At 38.2% G+C, this 12,567-nt stretch overlaps 1 protein-coding gene across 3 annotated transcripts; it reads right to left on the reverse strand.

Moving 5' to 3' along the window:
• Nucleotides 1–333: 333 nt before the first annotated feature.
• inpp5ka (inositol polyphosphate-5-phosphatase Ka) lies at nucleotides 334–12,534 on the reverse strand. Of its 3 annotated transcripts, XM_032545077.1 has the most exons (14): nucleotides 11,831–12,534; nucleotides 11,221–11,278; nucleotides 10,830–10,902; nucleotides 8,530–8,634; nucleotides 7,960–8,068; nucleotides 7,670–7,786; nucleotides 7,007–7,182; nucleotides 6,824–6,935; nucleotides 6,602–6,711; nucleotides 3,470–3,689; nucleotides 2,818–2,955; nucleotides 2,665–2,748; nucleotides 2,478–2,582; nucleotides 336–1,702 (listed from the first exon to the last, which is right to left on the reverse strand). In XM_032545077.1, the coding sequence occupies exons 3-14, from the start codon at nucleotides 10,889–10,891 to the stop codon at nucleotides 1,613–1,615; spliced, it is 1,428 nt and encodes a 475-aa protein (XP_032400968.1). In that variant the 5' UTR covers nucleotides 10,892–10,902; nucleotides 11,221–11,278; nucleotides 11,831–12,534; the 3' UTR covers nucleotides 336–1,612. The 3 variants fall into 3 exon arrangements, with proteins under 3 accessions (XP_032400970.1, XP_032400968.1, XP_032400969.1); XM_032545078.1 differs by lacking the exon at nucleotides 11,221–11,278; XM_032545079.1 differs by lacking the exons at nucleotides 10,830–10,902; nucleotides 11,221–11,278; nucleotides 11,831–12,534 and adding an exon at nucleotides 9,040–9,296 and having other exon boundaries at nucleotides 334–1,702.
• Between the last annotated feature and the right edge of the window lie 33 nt (nucleotides 12,535–12,567).

Consider the following 12,567-nt stretch of genomic DNA (forward strand, 5'->3'; position numbering starts at 1 on the left):
CAATTGATCACAGTTTAATTGGTTTATATTATAGACGATTCCTTAACAGGTTTTTTCTGAATACATCAGTTCTCTGACATTTACCAAGTCATGTCTCCAGATCATTTCCATCCTGAATGCTGTTATTTACCGTCTGTGTTAGTAGAATGTAAGTTTTTGTAAAGTATTTAAAGTGTAAACTCTTGATTGGTTGTTAACATTCCTAGGTCATCTAAAAATTGTGCAAAAATTACAGTAAGTTAGCTCAAAACTGATTTAAAATGCCAGTTACCAGTACACGCTGTACATTTTCCAGCATAAATACCAACAAATGAATAAAACCAAGACTAAGTATGGAATTATATAAGTTTTATTTTTGAAAAGTTTTTTTTTTTTTTACAGTACATTCACAAAGAAGCAGCTGACAAAATAAGTCAACAGCAAAAAAAGTTCCAGAGAGCCGAGATGTGGCTCTAAGTTTAACAGAAAGATCAAACTGAGATCTGAAAAAATAAGCAGTAAAGATGTCAAAAGATTAAACATAAGGAACTGGTGATGAAGAGGTCAAAGTTACGGCAAGCAGCATACAGTTCAGTTTAGACAATAGCTTTAAAGGCACTTGATGAATTTGCCACAAAACATATACTGAATAATAATAATGACAAATTTTAAATATATATAAATGTTTAACAACACCAAACAGTGCAAAAATGTTCATTAAGTTTACAGTGATGCCACAATCTACATTAAAAGGGAATGATTTCATTATTTTCTTTAAAACTCCTGTGGGCTGAAGTTGCAAAGCTGACTTGTAGTCATTGGAAACGGATCCAACTAATAAAACAGCAGTTCAGTTCTCAGTGAACAACTGGAGAGCTTTAAAATCCAAACTGTCAAATTGTCATTTGTCTTTGTACAGCAGCTTGTCTCTACAACAATATCCATAATCACAAATAATTTAAAATCACAATCACATCTAGCTTTCACACAACAGCAGTGATTTTTTTCATGACAGTACACAGATAGAGAAGCATTCCAGAACAAAAACTTCTCATTTTTCTAAACGTTTCACACTTTCTGCACACTTTATAATTTAACAAAAGAATCTCTTTTTTTTAAGGTTATTTTCTTCAATGAGAGAAGATGCTGTAAAATGAGGAATCAGTGCTTTGCACAAGCACAGACTGGCTCTCAGAAAAAGCATATACATAGTTACTGAAAATGTGAAAAGTGTTTACATAAAAAATGGTGTAATTAAGATAGCATGGAAAGAGAACAGTTTGCTTCCCAATTCCCTTTTCCAAGCCGACAGTTTACTGGAGGGTTGCTGTCTTCTAACAGAGCTATATTTTAAGCAGAAAAAGTGTCATGGTTCCTTCATCCCTGAGCTGGTCTTAAGGAAATTCTCCAATATCCTTCGTCTTTACATCTATAAGCTATTGGACATTAGCCAGGTAATACTACAGCAGTTGCTCTGTCTACCAGAAGACCACTCATTCCAGAAAAATGTACCAGCCACAGAGGTGTTGGGGTCAGTCGGGGTGAGATTCCTAATTTGAACTCTGAGCTGGAGGTCAAGAAACTGGATCAGTTACAGTCAGATCAGTTGTTCCACATCTGGGAGCGATTTGCTTCAAAACTCTTCACTTCTTGCTATTCTGTCCAGTTCATTGATCCTCTCAGGAAACAAGCCTTCTGCCACAGCTACCTTGGACTCTTGGACCTAAAAATACAGCAATTTTTAAAATAAGAAAGTACATTGAGTTTTAGGCGATTTCTTGTAAAAATGGTGAAAATCTGAGTAGTAAAATGTTCCTTTATGGAGGGTTTTTGTAGATTTCCCCAACCCAAATTTAAGACTTTTAAAGACTATTATGAATGAAATTTAAGACCTGTCTCCCAACAGAAATGTACAAAAGGAAATACTATATTTTATATAATAGTGCCATGCGTTTTTTCCACAGAATGCATGTTGTATTGTACTGGTTGGCAACAGAAGTGAACTAGAGGCACAGACAAAAGTCATGCAGCCAACTGGCGATAATTTACACTTACCAATGAAGATGAAGAAAAGCCAGCGAGCTGGGAAGGGTTTATTAGCAACTTAATCAGTGGTATCCTCAATAGCCTCAAGTCAGAACACTGAAGATATCTCAACTTTTGACTAACAGAAAAGTTCCATGAAAATAATTAACTACATAAAATATAGGAGATTAAACAGACTAGTGAGTATATAAGATCAACTTACGCATTTTCTAATGAATTTAAGGCTTTTTAAGGTCCTCATTTGAGATACATGACTTTAAGACTTTTCGAGGATGTGTGGATACCCTGCTATGAGTGCAAAGCAGACAGTAATCCAGTAGAAATATTAATAACTAACATATTGAAGAATTATGCCTCCAAATCAAAACACTCCATAAGCACAATCATATCATCATTCCTAGTTTAATGCTCACTTTGTTTCATATTAATGCATGCTTTTGTTGATCACTCACCTTAAATGGTTCACTAATTCCAACGATAGACCGCAGGTTGTTGCTATAGTAGCACAGGACACACTCTCCCCCCCTAACCGGGATTTCCTCTTTACTCATGAACACCTAAAAACAACAAAAGAGTAAAACACCTCTGCAAACATTTATACTCAGACTCAGCAACACTCCAGGCTTCTTTAGCTGCTACCTGCATCACTTGGTCGTTAAAGGCCACTTCATCGTCTTTGACCCACGTGTAGGTGATGTAGTCCGACACGCTGCTGAATCCAACCTGAAATTCAGACATGGAGTGAGTGAGGTAGAAACAGAAACCTTAATGAGCTGCTGGTGGACGGATAACCTTGTAGAGTCCGATCCAGTCCCAAGTACTGGACTGGAAGGGCTGCAGGGGGTTGTAGAGAACAATGGAGTCAATGTCCGCACTCCAGTCGCCTTCTGCATGTAGACTCACCAGAGGAGTCTGGTGCATCTTTGTCAGCTTTAAGGACAGAGATACCAACTTTAATGGGTGTTTAACTGTTAAATACAATCATTATAAAGTCTCTAACACTGCAGGATGATACAAACAAAGTGTATTTATTCATACCTCTAATCTATTGTCAAGATGACAAAAACAAAGTCCATCTTCATTTTCATCTCGTCTTAAAATGACTCAAAAGTCGTGGTTTGAAAAATTCTCTGACTTAATAACTGGGAAGTCTGAATCTGGGGAACCTTACAGTTAATTTTTCCAACTCAGAAGTCAGAATTTCTTAGGTTCTGAATACAAATGGACAGCAGCTCATCTCCAGGTTAAATCTCATATTTTCAATAGCAATTCTTAGCATTGCTATGATTGCAATAAGAGGTTTCAGTTTACGTATGTAGACCTCACTTTGGTTCCAAAAACAAAGGCCTTGAGCTCAAACTGTACTAATGCAGAATGAAGGAACAAAGCAAGAGAACTGCGCTCTGATTCATCACATTTCTTCCCACTGGATGGAGTTTCTCACCTCCAGGGTGAAGATGCCGATCACAGGTTTGTGATCACTGATGCTGTACTCCATTTTGCTGGTGTACAAGTCCTGCCGGACCTTCAGAGGATACTCCTCTTCCTCTTTCAGTTGATTCCTCTCCTTTACATCATTTTCATCTCGCTCGTCACTGGATTGGGATTTGGGTCGGACCCGCCACAGAATCCGGTCGGTCCAGGCAGGTTTTCGTTTCTTACCGCTAGACAGGTGATCACAGACAAAATAAGGATGGAAAATGTCAGTTTGGCAAATAAAACAAAGTGTTTGACAGAGAAATACCTTGCAAAGGTATTTATACCTGTTGAACTTGTTTACATTTGATGAAATAACAACCACAAACTTTATGCTTTCGTAAAGATTTTAGGTGATCAGCCAGCACATGGTGGTGCAACATTATAGAGGGGAAAGAATAAAACTTTGTCTATATTGACATTTTGCTCCATCAAATATTTGAACATTTTATTTCTGTTAAGGCTGCAGATGTTTAAAACATGTAAAACATATTTATTTCCCATCTTTTAGCATGGTTTGTGTAGCCAACTGGTTGTTTCTACTGTTAGATATAAAAGCAAAGTATTCAACCCTGAATGATGCAGAGAGCAGCGTCAATGTTCTTATCCACTTAAGCAGGGGTGTCAAACTCCAGTCCTCGAGGGCCGGTGTCCTGCAACTTTTAGATTTGCCTCTGCTGCACCACACCTGAATAGAATAATTAGGTCATTAGCAAGGCTCTGGAGAACTGATCTACACAAGGAGGAGGTAATTAAGCCATTTCATTCCAGCTTTTTGTACCTGTGACACATCTAAAAACTGCAGGACAGCGGCCCTCGAGGACTGGAGTTTGACACCTGTGCACTTAAGGATCAGACTTGTAAGGGTTCAGAACCCTAATGGTCTAATCTTACAATCACTCCTGTTAAAATTATGAAACTCATACAGTCACTGGTCAAGAATTGGCGCAACCTCTATTTCTGTCCACACGTTAGATAATAAGCCAGCCATATTAGAAAACATGTTCCTTTTTACATAAACAATCCTGAAAAGTAGCAGTATGGTGGTAAACAGTGAGGGTTAACAGAAGTTAATGCAGGTAACAGATATCAATGATGCTTCACAATCGTATTTCTTATTCATATAGCATTTAACATATAATCCTCACAAAAAGTTAGGAAAATTTGGCTTTGGGGTGAAATATGTAGAATATGGATCTGTGTTGCAACCTGCTGATGATGACCTAAACTCAGTGAATTCAATTCAAGAACATCCGGTTTGAAGCCTTGCAAACTGAATGACCTTGGTCTCATGATTTCAAAAAGGGTACCAAGAAATTCATTGATTGAATCATGGATCAAACACCTGTTGTGAATTTTGTTGTTAGCTCTTTGTTAAAGAACAAGAAGTTGAGCAAAATGTACCGAAACATTATGCAGTTGGACGTGTGCAAAAGTTTAGAGAAGGTCACATTAAGTTCATTTGTATAGGTCAAAATGATTTGTAAGGGAATTTCATCCTAAAGTAAAATATCTCTAACTCTTCATGAGTAGTGTAATTTCACTACTCATGTATATGTAACATTCTTTTATGATTTAAATATATTACATAATCTAATGACAGCTCTTTTTGTGTCATAGTGCTTCAAAAGCCCAAAGGGTCCTTTCCCTAACATCAGAAATTAAGTGGAAGAAAAATATCTTAGACTTTGTGTGCAAAGACACTCTGAGTTTAAAACTCATTACCATCTCTGCTTGTTTCAGTCATCTGCTTCTATCTCTTAGCAGCACAACTAAGGTTTCAATATGACGCTTACAATGTCACTTTTAATAGAAGGTAAAAGTGGTACATATGCACATTAAAGCATGGTTAGGTGAATTAGGTACGGCTAAATACAGAGCCTAGCTAAAGTATTCATATCTCTCAAACTTTTTTGAAAGCTGCAGTATGCAACTTTTATAAAAATATATTTTTTTATATATTTCTTAAAACTTTCACTATGTCCTGATGGCATACCAAGAAATAGAATATCTGTGAGAAAAATTGAGCTCCTATACGTCCTCCCAGAGCTGCTATTGCTGGCTTCAGAAATACAACGCTCAGTCAGAAACAACCAATCAGAGCCAGGAAGGAGGTCTTAGCGCTGTGCTAAATCTGATCATGGTGGAGAAAACAACTTCCTGTTACAGTAAAACTGTTTATCCTCCATCATCAGTGTCCATGCTAACTAGCCTGAGTATTCAGGCTCTGGTGTAGGAAAGGAGTGTAGCCCAGCAGACAGCTACAGCGCTGAGATCCTCCTCCTGGCTCTAATTGGTTGTTTCTGACACAGAGTTGTATTTCTGCAGATTGTAGTAGGACCATAGAGCAGAGGCAGAGGAGCCCAATTTTTCAGATTATCTGTTTTGCACCGTCAGGACATAGTAACAGTTTTAACAAACATGTAAAAAAAAAAAAAACATTTTTCATAAAAGTTAAAAATCAGATTTTGTCATGTTACAGCAACAAACTTCAATGTAAATTGGAACCCAAAATTATTCATAGCCCTGGCAGATTTAGCTCTTAAGAGCATGTTGGAAAAACAATAAAACTGTGTGAAAAGAGTATAGATATTTAATCAAATCAAAATAATTTACCTGGTTTTATTTACAGTTTATTTAAAAATGTCATGTCAATAATAACCTATAGCCTTATGAATAATATATGGCAAGATATTTATTGGCAATACAACAATGAAGTCCTTCTTATAATTCCTGATCAGGAGTCTGACTGGGTCACTCCAAAACTATTACCATTGCTTCCAGTCAGAAGAAACATGTTGGTAAAATTAAATGACAACTAAAACTAAATCTGCAACGGATATGAATAATTTTGGTCTTATCTGTATCTGCAGTGAAAATTGTGTTTATAACATGGCGAAATGTGGAAGAGTTCAGGAGTATGAGTGACTTTAGAAGGTCCTGTATTGTAGGGAAATGTGCATATGATTAGACTTTAGGAACGCTTACTTAAAGCCAAACCATGTTGTGTAGAATCTGTAAAGTTAAAAAGAGGTGAAGATAAAATAAACACAAATTGGAAATAAAATTATGATTATCATGATGATTTCAATCTGAGTACCTGCTGTCATAGGTATCTGAGTTCAAATCAAATTTGTATGTGGGCTGAAAGTCCAGTGGTCCTTCTTCAAACTCCTGCAGCAGCTTCTCCTTTTTCTTCAGCATGATCAGCTGAAAACACAACACGTTTTTCACACAACCTCATCATAGTCAGCTAAGTACCGATGGATGACCCCTGGATTCTCTCACAAATACCAGCTGAAAGACCATGAAAGAGTCCAACCTGGTCATTACTCCACAGCAGGTTGTAGGTTTGGTTGTTGATACACGAGCGGACAAAGTGCATGCCATGGTCCTGGATCCTGAAGTTGAGATCGCCGAACCAGAATACTAGCCTGATCAGAACGACAGCAGAAATTAATAAAACATGCTACCTATGCTGTTTGAGCCACGTGCGTTTTCTCACCTGTGGTCAAATATTCTTGGAGCTTTCTTGCAATCGAAGGTCTGTGTGTCCATGATGTGCTCAAACTCATCCACCCTTTCATTTGCATACTTCATATGAGCAGCCAGGTGGCAGTTGAGGAAGCAGAGCATGTGTCCATAAAAAGACAGACGAACCGACACACCGCCTTTGTTACCCTGACAGACAAACAGGAAGAGCGAGAAATAAAATAGTCAAACATGCAGGAGTAAGAGTAAAAACACATGAAACACTGAAACGTACAAAAATTTCCTTCTGCATTTTTGGTTCGCTTCATGAATCAAACAGAATAATAAGGATGAAGTGTGGCTTTAGGAACTATTGTACTAAAAATATAAATGTGGAACTTCAAGTTTCTGAGTGCACATTTGAAAATGTGCTCCTCACATTTTTCACATTACAGTTTTTATTTATTTAACAACAAATAGTGACACATTACTGTTTTCAAACACTCCTGGTGAGAACATAGCTGGATTCAGAAACAGCTTAGGCCCTCTTTTCACCCGATTACAAAGTCCTAATAAGAGTAAAAATACAAACGTGTGGGGGTGTGCGGGTGGGGGTGGGCATGTGTGTGTATGTGCTTCAATTCAAAACTCAATTTGAATTAAATTTAAATTTTCTATGTGTGTATTTACTGCTCACCCAGTAACCAAATATGCCGGTGCGGGTGTAGGTGGCCTGGATGTCTCTGATGAAGGGGACGTGCTCCAGTTTGGAGAAGAAGAGCAGCAGCAGACCCTGCATTCTTATTGATGACAGCTGAAACATGTCGTTTCACAACATATGCAACCCTTAGTTTGAAAGTATTCATTGTTTAGTAAGACAAATAATAAGAAGATAGTAAGCAGTATAGTAAGAATACCATACTGCGCAGTAGTATTCTTACTAAGCAGAATATGTCCATTGCATGGTTGTGTATAAAGAAAATGTACCTTGACGTAATTCAATGGAGCTAGTGCGGAAATAAACAGCTGACTCCATGGGTCGTCAAATATCATGTCCGACACAAACCTCACTGGTCCTGAGTACACTTCCTGCAACCTGCGCACATACAGGTATGACTATCAATCTGCCATATAAATACACACAAAATTGTTGGCACTCCTCTAGTAATGATGGAAAAATCTACAATGGCCACAGAAATAACTTGAAAGCAATAAGAGTAATAACACATAAAAATGTACTGAAAATAGCCTATGAAAATCTGACATTGCATCTGAATTGTCTTTCAACAGAATAATTTAAAAAACAAACGGGCCTGGACAAAAATGCTGGTAGCTGTAACTTTATTGTCGCTCAATCTTTTGAGGCAATCACTGAAAAAAACAATTTCTGTAACTCTTAATGAGACGACAGTGTATGATTTTCATTGCTTCATTTTAATTACTTTGGTCAGTTTCAAGTTATTTCAGTGACCATTGTGGGGCTTTTTATTCATTAACATAGGCCTACCAACAGTTTTGCCATTTGTACATATATGAAAAAGAAAACTTCAGCCGTACCCTATGACATAGAGGTCAGGAGTCTTTGGTGAGTTCAAATGGAGAAGTGAGGCCACATCACCAGGAGGATCAGCCGTCGCCACGTTCCACGTCACCATGTGAAGCCTGGAAGATGGAAAAAAAGATTAATCATTCTGCTAAGACTTATTCTGAAAACTTTTTTTTGTCAGTTCTTCTCTTTAACCACCAACCAAAGAAAAGCTCATCAAGCCTGAGCGTGAAAGCTGTTACAATGGCAGCAGTCAGATACCGCCGCTAGAAGCAAATCAGGCTGCTACAGTTTGTTCAGACTCAACTCAGAGAACGGACTGTCCTGATCTTAACCAGAAAGACGAAAGGAAATAGTTAAACTGGAAAGCTACAATTAGAAGAAAAATGGAGGAAGTTATTAAGAAGAAATAAAGAAGTTTGTTGAGAACATAGAGGGGTATAGATATAAAAAAATAACAAACAGAGCAAAATTATTTCTCTAAAAAACTGATCTCTGGGTTCAGCTCCTTATTGTTCCACCTGAAGTTGTCCTTTTTTGGCTTGTTGGCTCTCTTGGCACAGGAGAGGAAGGCACTATCCAGGGTCTTGATCATTTTCTGGTGCAGCTCGGTTTTGGGGTCCAGGTCATCCACACAGGTCATCAGCTGATTTAGCCGATGGCGCAGAGCCAGTTTGCTCGCCGTTGACTGTGTGGCATCAGAAGAGAGGGTGTCACTGCGGACGCGCCCCATGGTTCCCAGCAGACCACTGATTTCGTCCATTCTGGCTCGAGGTGCAAAGTCCAGTAAGAACTCCCTGAATCCCCCACTGAGAAGGTTCTAAAGTTATCTGAAGGACTCGGTGAAAAATATTAAAGACGGGTTGATTAAAGAGTGAATCAGGGGAGCCAAGAGCGCTTTTAGTGTAGAATCAAACCACTAAAAGGGAAGCGGAGAAAGCCCAGGCTGGGTAGCTGGACAAGGAGATTAGGGAATTGGCTCATTTGTCTACAAGTCGTCTTTGTGCTCTGAACTCTACCTCTAATCTCACTGAAAAATGTCCCAACAATAGGCCTATTAAAATAATTGAGAAACCACATTGCAAACGAGAACAGAACTGCTCCTGCCTCAGCTGGACTGCAGCACGCTGGCCGGTTGTTTCACTCCAAATCCGCATTAGGTGTATGTTGTTGAGCAACCTAATCCGCCCATCAGAATGCAGCAGAGTGGTAAATAGTGCTCTGGGTTTAGTGTTACAGCACATTCAATCCTACATGACTCTCGCAATCAGGCTTTTTAAAGAGATCCCTGCAGTACCAGGCACAGCACAAAGAGCAGATCCACTATTTACACCGAAACCTTTGATTGAGAGAAGAAGGAGAACAGCTTCATGTTGACACTTGATGAAGATACTTTTTAACTTGGTGCTACAATGTAAAGTAGGATGTCATGATGAAGAGTTTTACCCTCACTTCACCTATAATTATGATATCTATGTATATCACAACAGAAATAACAAGACCATGAAATGAGCTTCACCAGTAGAAAGGCAGCATTGAAAAGAGTCAGCTGAGTTGGTTCAGACATCTGATCAGGATTCCTCTGACAATCCAGACTCATCCCAAAGGAAGAAGATCCTATGGGAGGTCCAGAACTCAGTGCAGGGAAAACATTTTTGTGACTTCTGTGGAGCCCCTTATGCTGATGAGTATGTGGCTATAAGTGATTTCTGTCCAATCACAACACTGTAAACAGGGTGATCCTTGGTGAACATCCCAAATTAAGCAAAGAACAACAGATGAATGAGTAGATGGATCCATGGAGACCCTTCTTGCAACTTCCAGGTCTTAAGAGATCTAATGCTGACAGCTTAGTACTAAATATAGCAGCAAATACATGCCTATAAGTAATGCTATGGCTAAAAATTCTTAATTTTGTGCAACTTTTTAAATACATTTTTATCTTTGTGTGAGCCTACATGCTTCGATCCTGGTGTTACACCTGAATTTTCCCACCGTGGGACAATAAAGGATATTTCTATTCTAAAAGTGCAGATCATAGGAAGTATTTCAATTTTGTTTAAAAGATTCTAAAACATCACAGAAGTGCTGCAAGCAATATAAAAGCAACGAACAACAAAAAAGAAAAGCAAGATGAACTTTCTGTTACTGAGGATGTGCACCAACCATCATCTCATTTCACCCAACACTGTTTACCAGGTAACACTTATTACCTGGTTTCTAACTTGTGCCAGATCCACCTTCATTATTACAGAGCAGGACATCAATATGACTTTTTTTTACTTGTTTATTAACCGGAAGAAGATCCTACCTGAATCTTTCACTTTCCTTCTGCAGTGGCTGATGATCCTCTAGTTGCTCCTCGTTCTCCATCCTCTCCACACCTAGCAGCACCAGATGTAACAGTTCAACTCCAGATTCGTGTCATTGTAAACAGCTAATCAGCCAATATCAGACCTAATATATTTTATTATTTTTTCTTTGCTTCTGTAAACTTATTTATTACAAACCGTTGGTCCCAAATACTCTGGTGATGTGCTATTGTAACACAACGCTAGCTGCATTGCGCAGCAAGCTAAAGAGGGTCCTGTTTTAAACTAAGTACAAAATAGCCGAAGCAACAAGATGCGCTAAAAGTTATATTATCACGTACAACCTGAAAGGCTTTGGTCATATTTATTTTGGCTTTAAAATCAACTTACGAGAAGGAGTGTACCAGTCAGAAGCCGCAGAAGTGCAGTGTTGTTGTTGTTCCCGCCCCTTACCGAAAAGCAGGTAGTTTACTTTCAAAATAAAAGACTTACTCTAAGAGCTGCTTCCTCTATACGTCAGCGTGTTGGTCATATTATGAGTGGCAAGGTCGTTTAGATATCTCTTAACAGACGTGTGTAGAGTCTGGGTTTTATAAATAAAGAGGTAACAAACATCCGGATTTAATTATTTCCATTTATCGGTTTATTTAGTTCTTATAACATTAATGATGGTGAGACAAAAAATTACTTAAACTAAATCAAAATATGAAAAAAAACAGCATTTCCTGTTTATATTCTAAATACTTTGGAATATCCGTCCCAGTAGGGTTATTTTCTCAGATTTAAAGTGCATTTTGAAAATAACCTTTAGGCAGATAAACAAGCTTTTCATTTAGCCCGCATTGCAGAATTAAACTTTTTTTATTGGTCTATATTGCAATATTCTAATAGTAAATGTCGTGTTGCTTAAGCTCAAATCAGAAAGTTATTTAAAACATAAATTGTAGTTATATATATGTCCGGTTCCAATAAGAAGGAGCATGAGAAATTTGATAAATACCAAGTTTTCAAGGAGGAAATAGAAGTCGGAGAGTCAAGTTCTCAGTGATCTTCGACTTTGAGCTGCTACCCAAACTGAGGGAGTGGTTACAGGAACAACCTCTATCTCTAGCCAGAAGAGGGCAGTCCTACGAACATGTAAGATAATGATAAGATTCAGATGCTCAACAGATGTATTTTCTGTATGTTCAAAGTTGCAATACTGAAGCAACTCATCTATTATGTACAATATAGAAGCATCAGCTTATCAATTGCTGAGAGAAATTGATAAGCCTCAACCTCCCTCTCTAGCTCTGCCCCTGCCAACACCACCAAAAGTTGTCACCAGGCAGAGCAACCAAATCTTACCAGTTTGCCCCACCATGCATGTGCCAACAATATACCCTACTATTACCATCGTTCCAGTTAACTGGAATCTGTTAACTGGAACAAGTATGAGTTCAGACATCATGAACAATACTGGCAAATCACACAACTATTAAGTGAAACAGGTCTAAGAGCATTTTTATCATTTTCTGAATGGAGAAAAAGTTAGAGATAAAAATATATATGTGGGTCTAGAAACAAATTTATAACAAAGCTCTGCGGACTGCCACTGTTTGCTTCAGCTTTGCTATTGAAGGCAGCCTCTATAGGGTAACAAAAATAAGGTTGGCAAATGGCTTCAGAACCAATGCCACAAATCTGCAAAAAGTTGTGCGTCTACCATATTGTGTACAAATGTCAGCAGATCAGCTG

This window comes from Xiphophorus hellerii, chromosome 18 (genome assembly GCF_003331165.1).
Source record: "Xiphophorus hellerii strain 12219 chromosome 18, Xiphophorus_hellerii-4.1, whole genome shotgun sequence".
Classification (NCBI taxonomy): domain Eukaryota; kingdom Metazoa; phylum Chordata; class Actinopteri; order Cyprinodontiformes; family Poeciliidae; genus Xiphophorus; species Xiphophorus hellerii.

Bases quoted from the DNA above. Each gene is read 5' to 3' on its own strand.
- inpp5ka (XM_032545079.1), bottom strand. From the start codon at position 9,281: ATGGACGAAATCAGTGGTCTGCTGGGAACCATGGGGCGCGTCCGCAGT. The intron at 8,635-9,039 runs GTGGAACAATAA...TCCATCTTCCAG, and splicing joins CCAAAAAAGGACAACTTCAG to GCTTCACATGGTGACGTGGA. The intron at 7,183-7,669 runs GTGAGCAGTAAA...TTTGTCTGTCAG, and splicing joins CCGGCATATTTGGTTACTGG to GGTAACAAAGGCGGTGTGTC.